Source organism: Fusarium falciforme, chromosome 9 (genome assembly GCF_026873545.1).
Source record: "Fusarium falciforme chromosome 9, complete sequence".
Lineage (NCBI taxonomy): Eukaryota > Fungi > Ascomycota > Sordariomycetes > Hypocreales > Nectriaceae > Fusarium > Fusarium falciforme.
Genome location: NC_070552.1, coordinates 2,519,542 through 2,539,685, shown reverse-complemented (window position 1 = coordinate 2,539,685; position 20,144 = coordinate 2,519,542). Strand labels below are relative to the sequence as shown.

Genomic DNA, 20,144 nt, shown 5'->3' with positions numbered 1-20,144 from the left:
GTCATACACATAAGAAACACCAAAACCCAATGCTACAAACAACCTGTCCCAGATGAGGGTTGGGAAGTTGGGAAGGGGTTGAAGTCGAATTCGAAGTCGAAGTGATGTCTGTAATGAGTTATGCGGATACGAATCAATGGACAATATGTTAGGATACTCTGTGCTTCTAGCCCGTTCCTTATGATACCTTGCGCCAAGAACTGAGTGGGAACATTGCGATTCTACTAGTCAAGAACCCAAAGCGAGAAGGAGTTGACATGCCTACTGACGATGTAGTTGATGAATAGAGCACCTGAGCAACGATTAACTGCCGCACTAATTTCTGAATGATCATATAACTTCAGGCCCGAATTAGCTTGAATGGTACAGTAGAATGTCCCTCGAAATACGGATCTGGAGCAACAACCATATCGATATATCTTCAGGCCAAGTCAAATAGGACGCATGCAGCAAAAAAACGCAGATTAAGAAAAGACCCATCAAAAAATTCCTGCAAGTCTAAAGCTATGTCCAAGCCTTCCCAAATCCCTTGGCTCATCAGACTGTACAAACGTTTTTGTTCCTGAAGAGCCTTGAGGCATATTTCATCGTCAGAGAGATGTTTTAAGACAAGGCGAATGGCACCTGCCAGATCCAAATGTTGTCTAGGAATCACAGCTGTCAGTATTTTCGGGGTCTCAGCTTTGAGCCTTACTTACTGGGCAAGGTCAACCCTGGATAAGCGTGCATAGCTGCCAGATATGACGATATGAAAAGTACAGGCGAGGAGTTTTTGATCCGAGGTATACAAGGATGGTATCTGCTCTAGGCATTCAAATGCAAATTGGAGGCTTTCCTCTGCCTTGCCCTGGGCTAACTTGGCAATGGCAAGCCCATGAAACAGAGCGCCGTTTCTGCATCTGTTAGCTTTAGAATATTTCTCGCCTGGAGCAGCATCCATACCCGAAAATACTCGGAATCTCGTTTGCTATGCTTGCCGCGGATGTCGTCAGACGGGTTTGTTCAAGCACACTCTCTGCGACTTCAGGTTGCCCATTCATGAGCAGAGATAACCCCAAATGAACCCTCACAATTGACAGTTCCTGCTCTGGGCTTTCTTTTAGGTGCTCGAGGGCCTTGATGCTCATGTCGTAGGAGTCTATGGACCCCGGAAAGTCACCTGTTCTCCGTTTGACATCTCCGACTCCGTGGTGGGCCGCGGCTTGAAGGGACCAGTAGTCTTCTGACCCGGGCCCAAGATAATTGATTACTTGGGCGAAGGAGCGCCGGAAGTAAAGCCCGGCTTGGTCATGTCTGTTCGCCCTGTACATGAGCACTCCTTTGTAATAACTGAGTAGACACATCTGTCTGGCCGTTTCGCGGGGTAATCTAGGGTATCGGAGTTCGGTGGCTTGAACCTCGAGAATGTCTTCGACGAGATTTAGACACTGATGATGCATGAAGCATATGATACCACACCTTGCATGAGCCAGTGTCAGCAGCCCTGGTCCTACAGGCTATATGGGAATGGAGGTAAACACGGGGGAGTCGGGTACGCACCATGATATGTCTAAAAGTACCTTCAGTATCTGGGTAGCCTCATGAGCCGAAAGAGCGTATGGAGAAGGCCAATACGGCCCCCGAATGAGAATGCTAACGTGGGGCCATAGCCTGGAACACTCGGCGTGAGGCAAGATGTCGTTAATGAAGAGTTGATTCTCATACTCGCACGGCCACGCGTGGACAAGCAAGAGGAGGGCCCTATAGTATGCTCGATCAAAGCTCAGCCGATCCATACGCTCCCTGAAGAGGTTTTGCACAGCTGGATGAGTCCAGAGGCTTTGCTGTGTTCTTTCCCTGCAGATCAGGGACGATCCAAGTAGCTCGTTTCTCACCTCTTCGAACTCCGAGATGCTTTGAGGATATCCATCCGGCCTGGTGAAGGATGCATTGGGCCATAGAAAACTTTCAGGGACCGCTGAGGCGTCAAGAAGAGAGAGAACGTTCATCAAGGGCCCACCATCCCCAGGATTCAGCAGCCAGATTGTGATAAGATGAATGTCATGGTTTGGGTGTGGAAATATACCCATTAGCAGATTTGAGATAGAAGCTTGTGCCTTCTTATATCCAGCAATGAAGTCCCCTATGCCCATGTCGCGCCCTAAGATAAGTGAAGCCGCTTGTTCAATGGCGGCGGGGTGACCCTCAAGCAATTCTGCCAACGAATACTCGCGCTTGAGCAGGTACCGTGGAGTGGATGCGTCTGGCTTGAATAGATTTACCGCGAATGTCGCTTTGGCAGAGTGGTTCAAGAAACCCCATGCCAGTATCATTGCGTTTGTTGGATTCAATGGCCCCAGCTTGGTGTATCGAGGCGTGTCGCTGGCTAAGTCATTGAGGTATGAAGGCTTCCTCCGGGAGACGGAAAGCACAGCGCCAGTTTGGCCTCCGGTTGGCCAAAGCTGACGAACGACCTCTTCACTTTCGATACCGTCGAATACCATCAACCACCGTCCTGGGAAGCCGAACTCTCCGGGCGTTGCGAACCATTTGTACATTTGCTCGGCGTTCCTCAATCCAAGTTGTGTAGCAACGCTAGAAAGGTAATTGAAGATTTCATCCAATGGAGCGTCCCTGATCCAGATAACTGCTCTGAACATGAACCGAGTTCGGTAGACTGCTTCGGTAGCCAAAGCGGTCTTGCCAACCCCAACATCCCCATATATAGAGGAAACACCTATCCCGCCCCTAGGTGAAGCAACTTGTAAGAGACTTTCGAGCTCTTGCACCACGATGTAATTCTTATCCCTCTCATACGGGACGGAGAAGACGTTTGGAGTCGTGGTAGGTGTTGTCATGTCATCAGTAATGGACGAAGAGCCTGAGCGCGTCTGACTAGTAGCCTCGGTACTAGCTGGCCTGGCCCGACAGAACCCGTGTCCTGGAACAATGGTGTCGTTCTCTTGTCGAAGGGTGCTGTGCTTGAAGTCAAGTTGTGCTTGGGCATATCGTTTCTGGGCCGGGCTTTCTGCTGGACTTGTCTGGTCTAAAAGGTCGTTGACACCATTCATCAGTGCTTCTTGTGCCTCAAGACTCCCCTGTGTTGTGGCCATTGTCGCCTCGAGAGTGCAGGCCGTTTCCTCCAAATACTCTTCTCGAAGAGCGTTGGGGACTTGGCTAAATAGGCCAAGTGCTTCATGTAAAGAGTGATGGGACTCGGCTGTTCCATTCTCCACTGGGACTCTTCGGCGAATCTTGGAGAGACGCAAACAACCCATCATATGGATCGTAGGAGTGATCGGAGGCTGGCTAATGAGGTGTTCCAGAGCCGATTCAGCCTCTGCGTATCTTCCGCTTCCGATGAGGGAATCTGCGAGATAGAGACTCAAATAGAACCAATCTTGCCGACTGGCGAGCTCGCGTGTGTTCCTTGTAGCAAGGCATCGGGTCGCTATTGTGTTGGCAACATCCTCCTTTCGTAGAATATTGTAGCAGTTGGCGCTCTCGGCAGCGATAATCCCAACTTGGAAAGATGTCAAGCCCCAGTGAGAAATTGCGGCTGGGAAAGTACCGTGCAAGACTGTCGCAGCTTCATCGTGGTATTGCATTCTAGAAAGAAGCAACCCCCGGAGAAGGTTGAGCTCCATACTCACTGTGAGGGGCTCTGGAAGTGAAATGATTCGGAGCCGAGCATATGGGAGTAGCTCGATGGCAACGAGGTACTCTATGGGGGATGGACTTGTTGTTGACTTTGGATTCCAGGATGTAGCGGCCTTCACAATTGCATCTGAAAGGGCCTGTGGCTGTAGTCTCTTCGTCCTCTGGCTGGATATAAGTACCCCGAGTGCGAGGCCGGCCCACGCGTTGGACCTTTCATCAAGACCACCACAAGTGCCGATTAGGGCAGATCTTTCAAAGCATTCTAGTGAGGAAATCGAAATAGTCTCTATCATTTCAAGGAAAACTTTGAGACAAGGTTCGGCTCCATGACCTTGGGCGGTCGGTGTCTTGATGGCGTTGAGAAGTTTCCGAGGGAAGCTTGTCGGGTGCAAAGGACTATAAGGCCCTAAAAAGGCGAATAACTGCAGCAAGCAGTCAAAGAGAGTAATTGCGAATAGGATTTTTCTGATTTCTTGTTAGCTGCTATTAAATAGACCCCAAGGCTCCGATGCCAAGTAATGGATTGCGAAGAGTAAATCGTGAATACACTATCTTGGCCACGTTGCCCTAGCTCTTAGGACTCGATCTAGGTTGCTAGGAGCAAGCACTTGCTTTAATAGTAACCTAGGAGTTAAACAAAGAGATATTGGAGTTAGTATAGGCTCCCCCTATAGTAATCTTATAATCAGACAAAGCAAATCTCAGACAGAGTAAGACTCTTCTAAGTTTGAATAAGTAGTAAGCCCTTAGACCGAGGTAGTTCAGCTGACCTAGCGCGCCTAGTGTCTGCTCCTGAGTCGAATTTCGAATCAATTAAAGTGCGTTTCTTACCTCTCACTCGGCAGGAGCCAATGGCGGATTTCCCGTTCAGATACGGATGCGAGCAAAGGTAACAGAAATGATTTTGCTAGGGGCATCAAACGAGCAGCAACTTCTTCACCGAGCACTTCGGTGTTCCGGCAGGGGAATGCGTGGTTGAAAATGTGGATGCATTGCGATGCATATTCTTGGCTCTGCTCGTCATCGTCTGCTTCAAGACCGTCGGTTGGTGAAGCTTGGATCTCGAAATACCGGATACCGCAGTCGTTGATAAGGCGCAGGCCATCAAGGCCCGGGGCAGCAGCATCATCGCCATGACCGAAAGGCCATCGATGTGCTTCCCGAAGGTCAAGCAACCATAGCGGTACTCCCCCTTCGTGGGGCTGTATCTGTTCGAGCTCTCCAATGGCAGACCATGACGATTTTGGCTCGCAGGCTCGACTGATCAAGTCGAAGGGAACTCGCTGGCATTGGAAGCACAGAAGCAGTTGGCGCAACTGATCTGTGCCTCCTGATTTCTCGCTTTCATCCATAAAGACGGCCAACGAGATAGAGATGAGGAAAGATGAGTAGGGGACGGCTGAAATATTTGGCCATCATCTGCCCCGCCGCTCTCAGCTGCATGAAGGACTCTGTGACTTGACGGGCTTGCTAATTATAGAGTCCAGCGCTAACAAACTCGGCACGTTGCTACAATATATCCACACGCAAGGAAAGAATAAAAGGGATAGACACCATCATAAAGAGACTACAAAAATTAAACTAGATCTAGACAGAACACTAGTGCTCTTTACTAAATATTTCAAATAATGATCTCTAACCTATCAATGAAGTTATCCAAGATTATGTCAGTATCCTCCAAGTATCTTTGGCGTAAGCTGTTCTAACAAGGCATCCCAAGCAGGCTGTGAAAATGGCGAACCACGGCGCCTAACGGGGAGCCTGATGCAAATTATCGGGGTGGTTGACCCTAGGCGCTTAGATGATTGGCTTAGATGGTTTTCAGCTGATCACATTGCTTCTCGCCGGCAACCACCAAAACAAGGCTCTGGGGTTTCCTCTCTCAAACCCGACTTCCTCAGACCATCCTCTCCTCTACCTATCTGCTTATCCAACCTGCCTCTCACACCACTCGACGTGATGCCACTTGAGAGCAAATATGCCCTTAGAGTCTCTTCTATTCCTGACTATACCACTAAGCAGCAGTATGCCAACTTCGTACGAAGTATCTCCGCAGCGGGAGACTGCAAGAGACAGTCCATATTCTCTTCCTTCAAGCCTAAGCATTGGAGGAAGATCAGCAAACGCAACTTAGGAACACCCGCGGAGCCTTCTCGGCCGGCCTCGCCCTCCGCAAGTGGTCAGGATGATGGTGCCCCCTTGGTGAGAGGCAGTGATGACGGGATTCGTACCTCGTTTGCTAGTCAACACGGCCTTGAGGTCGGGACGATAGCCTTTGCATCCAAGAAGACATCCGAGCTAGTCCTTGAGAGGCATGAGAGAGCAAGGAGAGATGATGCTGGCTATCCGTGGAAAGACTGGGACTTGTCGAACAATTTCCAGGGAATTACGGTCCTCCACGAACCTGAGGGCGAGGAAGAAAATGGGAGAGGAATCGAGAATGACGAGGGGAAAGGAAAGAGAGGATCAGATAAGAGAGCCGAAGGTAGTCAGAGAAGCAAAAAGGCTACAGCGGATATGGAGTAAGTTGACTCTTCCCGCACTCCCCACAGTTCGCATCTGCTGACGCTAGGGACTATACAGCATCTGTGCTGTTCACGGACTCGGTGGGAACGCCATGGATACGTGGACGGTATCCGATAAGGGCAGTATGTGGCTGCGAGACTACCTGCCGGCCTCGGAGTATTTCTGCAATAGCCGGATAATGACCTTTGGCTATGATTCCGACTTGACAGATCCGGGCACCGTGGCGGGGCTAGAAAACTGGGCAGAATCGCTGATTCACTGCTTAAGTGAAGTAAGAGCCTCTGAAGAGGTAAGTAGTGAGCTGCAAGGAGTCTCTTGACCTACTTAGATAAACAATTGAGTTGACACAGTTCGCAGGAACGAGCCCGCCCACTTCTGATCGTTTGCCATTCCCTGGGTGGCCTGGTTGCCAGAAAGGTAAGACCTGAGCATTCTCCGGTGGCGAGTAGTAAATAACATGGTCAGGCTATGTCGCAGCTCCCAACATCCAACATCAGGGGCATCACCTTGTCTCAATGCGGGCTGGTTTTTCTCGCAACCCCACATACTGGCACGACCAAGGCAGACTGGAGTAACTTTATAGTGTCGGCTGCAGGAGCAGTGGCTGGAGTTAGACCGGAGGTTGTTTCGCACCTTCAGTCGTTCAACCCAGCCTCTGTCTGGGACAAGAAGGCGTTTCTGAAACTAAGCCCACGACCCCCCTTTCGATGTTTTGCTGAAGGCCGCAAGAAACTCATCAAGGGCACTTATCAACATGTGCGTCTACTGATAATCACTTATCTCTATATTCTTACGATTTTAACCCTTAAAGGTTGTCACACAAGGCTCAGCGTCCTTAGACCCCGAGAATCCTGCACTTATGATCCCACAGGATCACAGTGGAATCTGCAAGTTTGGCACCAAACTTGGGGCTTACATTACTGTCAGCTCTGCTCTGAACCAAGTCTTTTCCGAGGTCACCGGCAGGCTGGAGCCTGAGCAGGGAGATGAACACCGAGTAAGATCAGCCGACGAACCAAGGACGAAGGATGATTAGATCTGATAGACTCAATAGATGTTTGGCCATCCCCGCTTTGTTGCCCATGCATATCCACCAAACAAGAACTTCTGGTGGGAGGGCAGTGAGATGAATGAGATTCAGTATCGACTCACGCTTCAAACGCCGTTGGTCGGGCGGAATGAAGAAATGAGTAAGCTCGATATGACAGTGACTCAGCCTCCCACAAGGCCGAAGTTGACAGTAGTCAAAGGCATCGCAGGGATCGGGTACGCAGTCCTACCTCCGGGGCTGGTCTCTTCTGCTGACAGAGGGTTTAGGAAGACGGAGCTGCTGATGAGATTCGCGGCCAAGCATAGATACCGCCGAAATATCTTCTTCCTCAGAGCCCACAACTCCAAGAAGCTGGAGGATGCCCTCGCCACCGTCTGCCATAGTATCGGATTTGATATGATTGAAAACCCGAACGTCAACTGGGAGCGTTGGCGACGGGCTGAAACGCCAGAAAGAATTCAAATCTTTGTCGACTGGTTGGGAAAGGACTTTAACAAGGATTCACTTCTCATACTGGACGATGCAGAGATTTTTGGGGCTGCGAGCATTCAAAACGCACTCAAGTATCCGGCGTGGCATATAGTCATGTCAACTAGAGACTCGAACCTCAAGGGGCCTGGGAGAGAGTCTCAGGATCTCCGACTGGCACCCTTGACCGACAATGACACGGCCTTGCTCCTACAAAACTCATTAAGCGACCTGTCGCTAGAGGATTCGCAGCTTTTCAACGGACGAGACTTTCAAAGTTTGGCGAGAGCGATTCAAGGCCATCCCCTCGCAGCACAGAACGTGATTCCTTTCCTTTTGGAATATCTTGGAACATTCGACAATCCGACAGAAGAGTTTGTTCGGATCCTCGATAATGGAACAGGGGAAGAGCGGAAAATCTTTTTCAAATTTGTGGCAAGAGATCGGACTGATCGGTCTCTCTGGGATGCCTTCAACAGTTCCGTCGAGTTACTGAAGCAGAAAGAGGGCTCGGAAAACGCCGTGAAGCTTTTGCAGCTGCTTCCCTATCTCCGCACCGACGACGATTGCATAGACTCCTTTCTGAAGACAAGCAAGAAAGGGCTACTGCTCCAGGCAGATGTTTCGCCTCATGGTGCAATTCTTCGGTCGGAATACCTTGTGGTTTCGAAATGGCTTGAGAAGCTTCGAGATGTTTCGCTGTTTGTTTCGGACGGGCCACGACGATCTAAACGACTTGACGTTCACCCACTCGTTTTGCAGTTTGCGCAGCTGCTGCCTAGTGATGAAGCCCGAAGACACCAAATCAGGGATCTATTGCAGCTTTTTTACGAGTTCAATCAACGACAAGGAGAGGTGTATGTCATCCCGCATGTCAATCACTGCCTAGACATTTGTTCCCGCTTCGAAATCTCACCGCGAGATCTGGGTCTATCACTGGACGTTATTTCCTGGCTTGAGACTGTTTCTACGGGAGTGACAAAGCCCACAGAACCAAGCTACAATCCTTTCATTCAGGAAAGCGACTCCATTGCTGACAAGACAAAGGGTTTCATTTTGCTATGCGCAAGGACCCAGAAAAAGCTGAAAGATGTTGACCCCCAACTCGGAAACGGTGGTCAAAATCAGCAACTGGTTCTCAAATGTGTTGGGACGTTTAGAGAGCTGAAAGGCTCGTTGAGACACGAGGAAGCATACTACGGCCTGCAACCTTTGGCACAGCAGCTGGAAGACGCTGTCGGAAGTTTGTCCGAGATGGTGAGATCGATGAGTATTTACCCTGAGCTACCTATCGAGTTGGATAGCTTTCGACGGCGTTGTCAGGCTTTGGAAAAGATGAGTGAGGGGAGAAGAGTGATAGAATTTGATTAAAGGAGTTGCATAAGCCCTCTCGGATTCCATAATGAGTTGTATATAAAAGCTTTTCTAAATAAGGAGGAAGTCAGGATAATAAAATAAAGTATTAGATATTATTACTTACCTGTTAGCCTGCACATGAGCCAACGGGTATGATTAGCTACCTAGGTATTGAGTTGGCAAACGTACCAAAACTCATCAGCGTAGAATTAGTCAGGACGTTTTGTTAGAGAGCCTCTTGTCAAGTGGCGGGGAGATCTGAAATGGGCCAAAGATAGATGGCCAAGATTGAGGCGAATAGATCAACCACGCCATGTCCTCGATACCTCCCCATAACGGGGGCCAGTGCTGAAGGATCTCCAGCCTTAAGTACAGGGTTGAAGTTGAGGCTGAGGAGGCACGCTTGACCACTCTCGGGCTGACCCGCCGCCGTTGAGATAAAGGATGATGACGTCGCAGCGCTAGAAGCCTTATGGGGTCTCCCGAAACTTAAATACTGACCAATCATAAACCTCAGGCGCTCGATTTCGCCCAAATAGGTAAGGAGGTGAGATGAACAGGTTCTTCACGCCAAGACTTCAGCTTTGATCATATCCTTGCTTTCAAATCATCTTTGTAGTCCCTTAATGGAGATAAATCATGCGCGAGCCACTTATGGCTTCAAAGTCGTGTATGGGCTTCAGCCACCGCTGGGGCTGCCAATGCTTGGCTGACAACATGCGCCCAGAACCTCAGCATCATCATCCTATTTAACCTAGGTAGTCCGTCGACAGATCGTTGGTATTCTCTCATAGCATCATCACTACGAGCAACAAGATGGTTTCTCGTAATATCTTAGCCGCAGCTCTGTATGCTGCTTCAGCACTTGCAATTCCTCACCAGAGAGGATCCGATAACCCAACGGCTGTCATCGACATGGGGAAAGTAATTGGTACTACCACGTCCATCCCAGACTCAAAAGTCACCGTCAACAAGTTCCTCGGCATTCCTTTCGCTGAAGCTCCCGTACGCTTCGCAGCACCCAAACCAGCCAAATCGTGGTCAAAACCCTACGATGCCTCAAAGCACAAGCCCGCTTGCATACCCAAGTTCAACTACCCTGAAGACAAACGGAATGAGAGCATCAAGATCTGGTACACTCCTCCCCCACCTGCCGGGGAAAGTGAAGACTGCCTGAACATCAATGTGTTTGCCCCGGCAGGCTCGAAGCCTGGTTCCAAGGCTGTTGCGTTCTGGATCTATGGAGGAAGCTTTCACCACGGATCAGGATCCCTGCCGCTGTATGACGGGTCGAAGATGGCAGGGTATGAGGATATTATTGTGGTTACTTTCAACTACCGAAACAACATTTTTGGCTTTCCTGAGACATCTGACCTGCCAAAGGGCGAACGCAACCCTGGGTGAGTACTCCTCTAGCTTCAGTTTGTAACAGACACTAATTTGAATTAGTTTCCTCGATCAACGTCTTGCCCTAGACTGGGTACGACGAAACATCAAGGCTTTCGGAGGTGATCCCGAAAAAGTCACCATATTTGGAGAGAGCGCCGGCGCAGCCGGCGTCGATGCGCTTCTGACTGCTCCTCCGGACCCCCTTCCCTTCCGCGGTGCTATCATACAGTCAGGCACAGCAAAGGCTACCCTGACACCAAGCGGATCCTGGGTGAATGCCACAGAGAAAGCAGGCTGCAAGAAAGACAACTTTGACAAAACCCTCAAGTGCATGCGCGAGTTGCCTGCTGACAAGCTTCGGGATGTTGTCGAGAGAGCAGCACTCACCTTTATGCCACTCGCTGATGATGGCGTCACCCAGGCAAAGTACCCTCGTGGACAACGTCTGAGGTCAGAGGAGGATCCAGAGTCCATGGCCCGCGTTCCAATCTTGATCGGAACCACTGCCGAGGAAGGCCGGCTTCCTGAGCTCAAAGAAATCACCTTGGAGGAGGCCTTGTCCCACTTTGCCTCTGGTATCACACCCGCCCAGATCCGACTCCTCCGAAGCCTCTACCCTATTGGATCCCCGGGCATCAACAACGAGTTTGACCAAATCACCACCATCGTGACCGAGGTTGGTGCACAGTGTCCGACAAAGTTCATGGCAGATGAGTTCTCCTCGGTTGGTATCAAGACCTGGCGATTCATCTACAACGCGAGCTTCGAGAACACCGAGATCTTTAAAGGTAGTGGAGCATACCACGCTGCTGAGCTTAGCACTCTCTTTGGAAGTTTCCCCGAGAAAGGAGCTACAGAGTATCAAGAAAGGCTTAGCAGAGTGATGCAAAAGGCGTGGGCCGATTTTGTCAAGGACCCAGAGGAAGGGCCCGGGTGGGATGAGGTGCCCAAGGTCGGGGTGCTTGGTGATGGCGTGAGGCCTGATGGTGATACGAAGGGAGGCGATGGGTTGGAAGTTATCAAGCCTACGTTGCTTGACCTGCGATGTCATTTGTATAAGAGTATGTGGGAGGAGTCGAATCCTGAGGAGTGAGATTTCAGAGGTTGAATTTGGGGTAGACTGCAATGACGATGCGAATTATGTTTGAATTTGAGCTGCAATAGATAGACTGTAAACAACGTATATATCAACTTCATACTATCTTTAAACAGAAGGAGTCCTTTTTGAATATGCACAATTCGCGTCCTAGACGCAACCGGCCTTTATTACTGTGTTGGCAAGTCTATTACCTCTTCCAGGCAACCGAAAATCCAATAACATTTCTATCAAAACTATCATCTCAAGGTGTCTAGAAATTATTTGCCGTATCGTTGCCTGCTCCAGAACGCCGATCGGATATCATGCTGTCATGCACGTTCTCGTTGGAATCGATGACGCTAATCCACAACCGATGGATCTTACATTCCGCTGACCCCTGAACCAGATCAAGTCAAGTCGTATATGTCATCGATTTGCGACTAGCTTACGAGAATACAGACACTGGTCTGAAATAAAGGTTTGCAGCTGGCAAGAAAAATCATTCTTTTTCTCTTTGTTCCTTGCACGGTAAACGCTGCGCAACAAAGAACAACATCGTCTACAAACCTTCTCGAACCTTATCTTGCATACAATACTGTTCAAATCTACAATCATGGGCGCCGAACTCTCAACGGCGAGGTGGCTCGCTCCAACGTCCTTCGTCATCGACTTTGCCGCGCAGACATACGGCATGCTCAGCTCTCCCAACATGAAGGATATTCACGATGCCAACATCTCCTTCTTTTCTCCCCAGCCGTACTTTATCGCCGGATTCTTTTTCCCTCAGCAGCTGTTCCAATTGGCCTGGCTCTGGCGCCTGTACAAGGCCGAGGCGCCCCAAAAGGATGTCTCCAGCATGGTCGACTTTGCGCCCTTTTATGCGCTGGGTAATCTTTGCATTGCTAGTAAGAGAACATTCAGTACTTAACTGATTGAAATTACTGACCGTTTAGCTTGGATGATCTTCTGGAACAATAATAACCTCAAGGTTTCCAACGTCTTTGTCGTCATCAACTCTGTGGCGCAACTGTACTACATTTCGAGACGTCTTCCTCCCATGGATATCAGCTCCACCAACTCGGTCCTTACTCACATTGTCTCAAAGACCTTTGCTGGCATTGGCGTCCTGGATCTTCTCCACAACTTCTCCGTGGCCTACTTTGTCAACGCGCAGCCCTCTACCGCCGTCAAAGTCGCCACGGGTATCGGTTTCGGCCTGCTTTCAGCCATCAGTGACTGGATCTTTGGTGGGTGTCTGGTTTATGACCTTGTTGCATTGGCTGTTGGTCAGTCCGTGTATGGGAATGTGGGTTGGAGTAGGTTGTTGGGAATCTACGCTGGAGGAGCCGCCGCAATCGTGGGCATGAGAAACTTTTTCAGGTATGATGCTATGAAAATATGGGTAATGATGCATGAATCTAATCACCTTCACAGTCCACCCTATAACAGGGGCTTCAGAGGAGACTACCAGTCCCTATAAGGGCGGACGACCTACAAACATATTTCAGGAACTGTTATATCTATCACGTCCCATTAGTTCCTATAGGAGGCATGGGGCATATTGAATTGGTCCCGTGCTTCATTAATTACAGAGATCTTCGAGGGCGTTTTGAGTTGGGCTTTGCGAACAAATATGAGGTTGACATTCTTGACGATTGGGAGTTGTTCATTGGGAACTTTTTTTGTTACTGTAACAAAGGAAACAGTTATTAATATTGCGAATGAATACAATGAAAAGCCTGTCATTCATAGGAGTGCATTGAGACCAAGGAACTTTGATTGCTCGTAGTCGCCCCGCCTTGGGCTGAATGACAAGACGTTTCAACATGACGCTCAAAGTTATGTTCACGCTTTGAAGGCTTTCGAGTAGGACTATGACCCCCCAAAACAATCCCTCATCTAATAAAGAGGGTATTTTGATACTGGCCTTTGTTAGTTTCATGTAGACAAAGGGGGTTTTTCTGATGTCGTATTCACCCACGCCCTGTGACTTACCACCAAGGTGAGATGAGCTTTGCCAACACTGTTGGCTGGCAGGGTAAATGGGAACTGCAAGAGGACAGGGCCACAGACTGTAATGGGAAACAACGAATAGTGGCGCTTGATGAATGTCTTTGTCGAGGGAGGAAACATGCCCCCCACCACGTAAGTATATTTATACAGTTGATCACCTGTAGCAGCAATAAACAAGCCGAAAGCGATAGAAAACACAACAACAGTTCCAACCAAAATTATACCTTTAAGGGGCCAAGTCCTTACGCCTCCAAGCCCCAAGCACAAAGATGGAAACCGCAAACCCAGACAGACTCTCCAGCCTACCTCTTGAGACTCTGCTTGAACTATTTTCGTATGTATCTCTTGACGGAGGCGGATTCAGTCTAGTCCGGGCGTCGAGGAAACTTTATCACTTGCTCATCCTAGAACTGTACAAGGAATGGGGAAGAAAGTCCAACTGGGCCCCCTTGTTCGTTGGGGCGGTAAGTGGCAACCTCCTCACCCTGAAAAGATGTCTCGAGGCTGGTGCACCACTCAACTGTCGGTGGCCGCGTCATGTCCCCAAATGGTGGGTTCTCAATATTGATGAAGATGACCAGCCACTTCATGTAGCCATGATGCATTATCAGGTCGAAGCCGTGGAGTGGATGCTTGATCAAAAGGTTAACCCTTACGAGAAGGACGAGAACGGCAAGAGGCGTACGCTTGAACTGATCTGCGAGTCACAGTTACTCAAAGGCCACTACCCCAAGAAGCTCCAGGTGGCTGCCAGATGGAGACAGAAGCGGCTTCGCACACCCAACAAGGACGTGCTGGCGCTCCGGGGCCGTAAAATATTCGACTCGGTGCTTACAGCCGGTGCCTCACACAATCCAGGGCTAACTAGGGCTCTCCAGTGGACACCCGATCAAGTGGAAGCCAAGCCGGTAGAAGCCAAGGGATTTATCTGCCAAGAATTTTTGTCTCTCCTTCCCCGCAAAATACTGCTCAAGGTGTTATCGCATCTCTCCCCAGTTGATGGTGGCTGCAGCCTAGTCGCAACGTCGAGATTCCTCTATCACACCTTCATCTTGGACCTGTATAGAGAAGCGGGCAGGCAGCTGAGCTGGCTCCCTCTTTTTGTTGGCGCCATGGACGGCAACCTTCTCACCCTTGAAGTCTGCCTCAAGGCCGGTGCGCCGATAGATCACCACTGGAAGGTCAACCGGCTGACATCCCGGTGGCCGTTTTCTCGCGGCTCTCGACCCCTGCACGTTGCCATAGACCATGTTCAGGTTAGCTCCGTAAGATGGCTCCTTGCCAAAGGGGCCAACGCCGTGTCGACCCCAGGGGACGAAAGACTACGGCCGGATTTTGTGGCTGCATTCCATGCCATAATACCTCCCTATTTGGATAAGAGACAGGTCCTGTGGTGGAGACAGAAGGACTTCACGGTACCGCATCAGCAAACCTTAAAAAAAGAATACCACGAGATCTTGCAACTCTTGCCTGGTTAGGTAGGTTACGGTGTTTTGTGGTACTGGGTTTTGATGGCCGAGAATGACTTGTCACTTTACACAGGTTGATATTGTAGACTTATGAATAGTTTTAATTTCGTCGCTAATTTGATATGTAACCCCCCCCCCGACCCTGTTTGCTTGTCAAAGACTTTTTGGCCTCCTAGCGTGACGAAACAAGGCCAGGGTTTCAAATTATTGCCCCGTGTTGTTTCCAGCCATGTGGCTTTAACGCCATTGTTTCGTCCGTTCTTTGTCGTTGTCAGAATATCTCTTTTTTTAGGGCCAGAGATTCTGCTCAACCCTGTCTCTGGTGGCTGCTCTCCAAGGCATCCGTGTATTATGACGTGTACACTATACCTCTATAGCCTGAAACGGCCGTTTAGGGGACTTGATCTGAAGTTGAGTAGCCAGTTGGCTTCTACTATCAAACATCGCCTAGTCATCTAGATCTTGAGCCTTTGTTCTACTGCCAGGGCTCAGTCTGAGCAGAGCCCCCATGACCTAAAACGGGCCATTCAAGGGGACCCGATCTGGAGTTGAGTAGCCAGTTGAATTCTACCATCGGACAGCGCCTGGCCATCCAATTCTTGAGGCTTTGTTCTAACGACAGGGCTCAGTCAGAGCAGAACCCCTACGACCTGAGACTTGTTGCTTAGTTGAATGGCTCCTCAGTCTGGATATTGATTCATCATAATCTTGATAGTGTTAGACATGATGTCGCTGTTGGCATGACTGGCCTGGCTGGTATAGCTAGGAGCCTTGATGATAATATAATAAGGCCGAACCCATCACGGATCCTCTCCAGCTTGCCTTCATCATTCAACACACACAGTTTGCTTCTCTGTATACCCTCTATCCACCACACAACCTATCCATCTCACAACAACCATCACCCACACGAATTCAACCCTCAACATGGCAACGACAAGCGACCCAATTCCTAGAGTCTTGCGGGGCGTAGCAAGAGCAGCGACGCGCAGCCTTATTGAGGAAGTTGCCCAACTCATCGAAGCCGCTCATCGGTGCACGACCCCGGGGTGCACGTTCAACAATATCCGCGGTGCGGGAACTTGTGAGAACTGCGGCTCAACTATGAACAATTTGTCCATGTGACGTATGGTACTGTTCCTCTCGCACAAAATGCTCTTTCTTTGGACCACACCTACTCACTGATAAAAAGGGAAACCTAGCGGAAGATGTGCTAGACCGCATCGCGGAGATATCCTCGGTCATTCGTCCTGACAATGTGGCCTCGCATAGGGCACGTTCAGAGGCCCAGGTTGTGGCCGAGGATCTGCAATGGCCCCAATAGGGTTTCTGGAACATCCACAGCCCTCAGGGCCTTATCGACGGACTGTTCTCGGGTCCCTTTCTTTCTCGACGTGTTTGAGGTATCAACAGAAGACTGAGGGAAGGAGGCATCTCTCATTCCATGAGCTCGGATCATTGCAGGATATCAGCGGTCCAAGAGCTTGAGGGGTCGTGGAAGCTGGCGAGATGGGTTCGAACAACTGGGCGCTGGGAATGAAGACGACGGGGAGTGGCAAGGCACAGATTGGTTTCGCTAGCCTTGAGGAGTTAAAAGACATATAGATTGAGAAACAAAACTTTTGCTTGGGATTCGACATCTTGTACAAGACGCGTACCGTCAATTGCCAGGGCTGCTACTTGATTTCGTTGATGCTGGGATACCTAGGAAATGGGATAACACCAGGCAATAAAGACAAGGGCTATGGAATATTTCTCAGTGTACTCTCTTTTAAGCCGGGTACGTATTCAAAAGGCGAAGCCCGGCCCTCGATGGGTTAACTGAGCCAGAAGATCGTATTCAAAAGGCTACGAAGAACTGTAAGTGATTGTTGGGGATGCCACCCTCATTCCAACGGCGCAACACAACACACCACCGTCCTCCCGTTAACCTCCCTTTAGGCCATTCTCCTCAAACTCAACTGCCCGACTCATTTTGTATTGGGAAAATTCGAAGGCATGTCCCAGAAGAGGTCTCTGCAGGCGCCTTCAGAGCAAACCCTCCTCAGTTCCGGCGCAAAGCATTCCTCCTCATCTCTGCAAAGACTACAGATTCACTTGCTTGGGCAGCATCGCCTCCCTTTCCCGGTTCTATTCACCAGCTTCGTCATCGCTGGCGACAGGGTTCACGACAACAGTCTTATCCTTCGGGTTGCTGTCTCCCTTCCCGCCTTCGCTTTGTGCGGCTGCCCCCTTGCTGAGAGTCTTGCTCAAGTGCCCCATGCACCTGTCCTCGCCACATCCGCTAACAAGTTTGACCTCGTAATCACCTTTCTTTACATCGGGGACTGTTTTTTCGCAGCTCCATTCACATTGCTCGACTTTGTTCTCGGAGCCCTCAAACAAACAGCGGAATAGCTGGACAGCTGCAAATACACGGAACCGAGTCCACCGGTCAACATCAACGAGATTGTTGCCTTGCTCGGTGGTGTTTTGATTCCTGTAAAAGAAGCCGAGGAGCCACGATGTAGCAGCGTTTGCCAGGATCAGGACCACCAAGAGAACCAGGAGGGCGGTGACTCCGTTCAGAGAGAATGTCTGGATTTCCGGGCTCGAGACGACAAAGTCTCCCGCACCGCTCTTTGGCTTCTTGTCACCGCCCGTCACGAGATTCGGGTATCGTACCTCGGGGAACATGGTGGCATCGGTGAAGATGCTCCTGCTCGCCACAAAACTGGCCAAGATGAGACGCTCCATATCATCAATCATCCTGCAGTTCTGAGCGTCAATGATACCGTTTGGGCTCGTAGTCCGAGATCGGAGAGCTGAGGTACCGCTGGCAGTCCCGAGTTTCACGATCATGGGGCTGTCACCAAAGGCGGATTCAAGAATCTCGAGCAGGACCTCCTTGATCTTGATGCCAGGTATCTTTTTCAGTTCATCGACCGACTTGACTGAATGAGATCCGTATCTCCACTTGTCCTGCTGCCAGCAGGAAAGAAATGGTCTGTACCGCTTCATCCAATAGTCGGCCTCGAGTTGATTCCCTGGCGCCGGCTCCTTACGCTGCTCGGTGGCATACCACGGATCGGTGCTTTTGCTGATACTAGACCGATGAGCCGCGTAGATCATGACCGCATACGACACGTTGGAATCCTTCAGAAGCTGCGCGGCTCCATCTGGGTGCGACCTGAAACCCGCTGAAGGAGCATCAAGGATGATGTCTTCGCTGATGGGTACGAAGATAGTTTGATCTCTTGAATCAATATTCCAAAGCCGGTACACGTCTCCCGGATTGTCACTGTTGTTTGCTCGCCTGTCCACCCAACCATACTCGGTGATGCAGGAGCCAGTCACGTCCAAGGACAACTCAGATCCCCATCGCAGACCCATGTCCACTCCAGAGAGGGTGTAGTTGTACTTGATGCCCCTGACAGGCTCTTCATTGTTGGCCTCCGAGTACTTGGGGTTCTCCTCGATGTAGACCCTGTCGCGCAACGTGACTTGGGCTGCCTCAACGCTGCCTAGAGACCGCATGGCAGCAGGGGCGCGGAGGCCAAACACCTGGAGATATTTGACATCGTCGTCAGGGTCCTGGGGCCAGAAGACGGAGCTCGGTCTCACGGGGGCGACGTTACCGATCAGAAGGGCTGACGGGACCATGATACTAGTTACTATGCCCCCAGCAAACACGATGAATGCCGTGAGACCGAACCCAAGACCGTACCAGAAGTCACCTGAGTCTTTGGTGCCATTTAGACTGGAGCCCTTCGGACCGGATTCCTTCAGACACTGGACCGCGTAATGGAGAAGCTCCTTGCAGGCGAACCAGGGGTCATTGGAGTTCCAGAGGGTGACCAGCGCGACGTATCGGCGTCTGGTCCTTTTTTCCGTCAAAGAACATGCCAATGAAACTGATGAGGTTCCAGAGGCAGAGAAACAAGATGGTTATGACGACAGAGAGGCCTGCCGTCAAGATTGTGCCAGTATAACTATCGAAAGCCATGGCCCATTTGTCCCCATTCTTATGGGGCATCTGGAAGGCCGTCGAGAGGAGATAGGCCGAGTCCTCGGGCGGGGTGTAGATGTCGGCCATTTTGAGTTAATTCAGATAGCTAGAAGTCTGTTAGTTCCTGTCGTCTGATGTTATGCAGTAGAACGTACCTTGAGTCAAGGGGTTTACTGCCATACGTCGGGATCTGTCGATCGCAGCTAGGACGCGCGGCAAAGAGCTTTCATGCAGGAAGTAACTTTGATGTGCTTGAAGAGAGATTCTGCACAGAGGGGAGGGGCGCCCTTTAGGAAACAGCGGCAGACATTCAACTTCGAGCCTGACTGATCCAGCTGCATGAGATACCTCCGAGAGGGTGCGGCGGCCAGGCCTCGGAGGCTAGGCCGAGTGCGAAAGACAAGTACAAACTCTTTGATAACGAACCAGGCTTTCCGAAAGCTGAACTTTGAAGTGAATGAGGCTGCATGGCCAAGAATCAGCCTCATGTCACCAACGCCCGGGTCGGCCGTGGGTTTTCGGCAGTTGGGATAGATGAATGTGGTAACACTTGAAAACCCAATCAGTAGCCTTGATTAAGATGCAAGGAAATGTCAGCTGATTGTCTTTTGTCTCACAGGGCTCTTGGATAATCAAGTGGTGAGAAGAGACGAGGCCATCGTGAGTTGCACTTTTCATCTCGACGTTGACTGGGGGCTAAACCCGGTCGAGGCTGCTTATACAAAAAATGGCGTTCTTTGGCTTCAGCCCTAGGGATATTACTCTGTGGGACGTCGAAAGCCCGGAGCTACCGAAGGTTGAGGATATATCAGGCTGCGGAAGGTAGACACGGGATAGGTCGAATATTGTAGCTGCCATGCAGGCTTGTACCGCCCTCTTTATGCGGATGTCAAGCCACACCGTTACTGGAGAGAAGAGGAAACTTGCCGTCGTGACGCCATTGGAGAATAACGTAATTATGTGAGATATAAACTACCCAGCGGAAAGATTTCCCGTGTGATGACAAGACTTGCACATCCTGTACGCGGGGGTTGCAACCTGCTCTCCCGCAAGTCTGGACGTCAAGCCGCATAGACATGGCGCTCGCGAGGTTGTTCAGCTAAGGCAGGCTGCGATGTTTTCCCCTCATACCAACTACCTATATCGCACGTTCATGTCCCGCCTCGC

The 20,144-nt window shown here is 50.3% G+C and overlaps 5 protein-coding genes and 1 pseudogene across 6 annotated transcripts, besides 1 other annotated feature; 4 read left to right on the top strand and 2 right to left on the bottom strand.

The window, feature by feature from the left end:
• Positions 1-603: 603 nt before the first annotated feature.
• On the bottom strand, positions 604-4,991 carry NCS54_01166100 (Hypothetical protein; the record flags this gene model as incomplete). Its single annotated transcript, XM_053156928.1, has 6 exons — positions 604-644; positions 699-713; positions 760-893; positions 943-1,427; positions 1,560-4,104; positions 4,471-4,991. 6 exons carry the CDS (start codon positions 4,989-4,991, stop codon positions 604-606), a joined length of 3,741 nt encoding a protein of 1,246 aa, XP_053012903.1.
• Positions 4,992-5,598: 607 nt separating this feature from the next.
• On the top strand, positions 5,599-8,953 carry NCS54_01166000 (annotated as a pseudogene). The gene is made up of 6 exons: positions 5,599-6,161; positions 6,223-6,454; positions 6,523-6,582; positions 6,631-6,921; positions 6,977-7,162; positions 7,220-8,953.
• Positions 5,599-8,953: a sequence feature.
• Positions 8,954-9,856: 903 nt separating this feature from the next.
• Positions 9,857-11,522, top strand: NCS54_01165900 (Carboxylic ester hydrolase; the record flags this gene model as incomplete). Its single annotated transcript, XM_053156927.1, has 2 exons — positions 9,857-10,440; positions 10,490-11,522. The coding sequence occupies 2 exons, from the start codon at positions 9,857-9,859 to the stop codon at positions 11,520-11,522; spliced, it is 1,617 nt and encodes a 538-aa protein (XP_053012902.1).
• Positions 11,523-12,120: 598 nt separating this feature from the next.
• On the top strand, positions 12,121-12,987 carry NCS54_01165800 (Hypothetical protein; the record flags this gene model as incomplete). Its single annotated transcript, XM_053156926.1, has 3 exons — positions 12,121-12,412; positions 12,461-12,887; positions 12,942-12,987. The coding sequence occupies 3 exons, from the start codon at positions 12,121-12,123 to the stop codon at positions 12,985-12,987; spliced, it is 765 nt and encodes a 254-aa protein (XP_053012901.1).
• Positions 12,988-14,119: 1,132 nt separating this feature from the next.
• Positions 14,120-14,998, top strand: NCS54_01165700 (Hypothetical protein; the record flags this gene model as incomplete). The annotated part of the gene is made up of 1 exon (XM_053156925.1): positions 14,120-14,998. The coding sequence occupies one exon, from the start codon at positions 14,120-14,122 to the stop codon at positions 14,996-14,998; it is 879 nt and encodes a 292-aa protein (XP_053012900.1).
• Positions 14,999-17,119: 2,121 nt separating this feature from the next.
• Positions 17,120-19,064, bottom strand: NCS54_01165600 (Hypothetical protein; the record flags this gene model as incomplete). Its single annotated transcript, XM_053156924.1, has 2 exons — positions 17,120-18,851; positions 18,910-19,064. The coding sequence occupies 2 exons, from the start codon at positions 19,062-19,064 to the stop codon at positions 17,120-17,122; spliced, it is 1,887 nt and encodes a 628-aa protein (XP_053012899.1).
• Between the last annotated feature and the right edge of the window lie 1,080 nt (positions 19,065-20,144).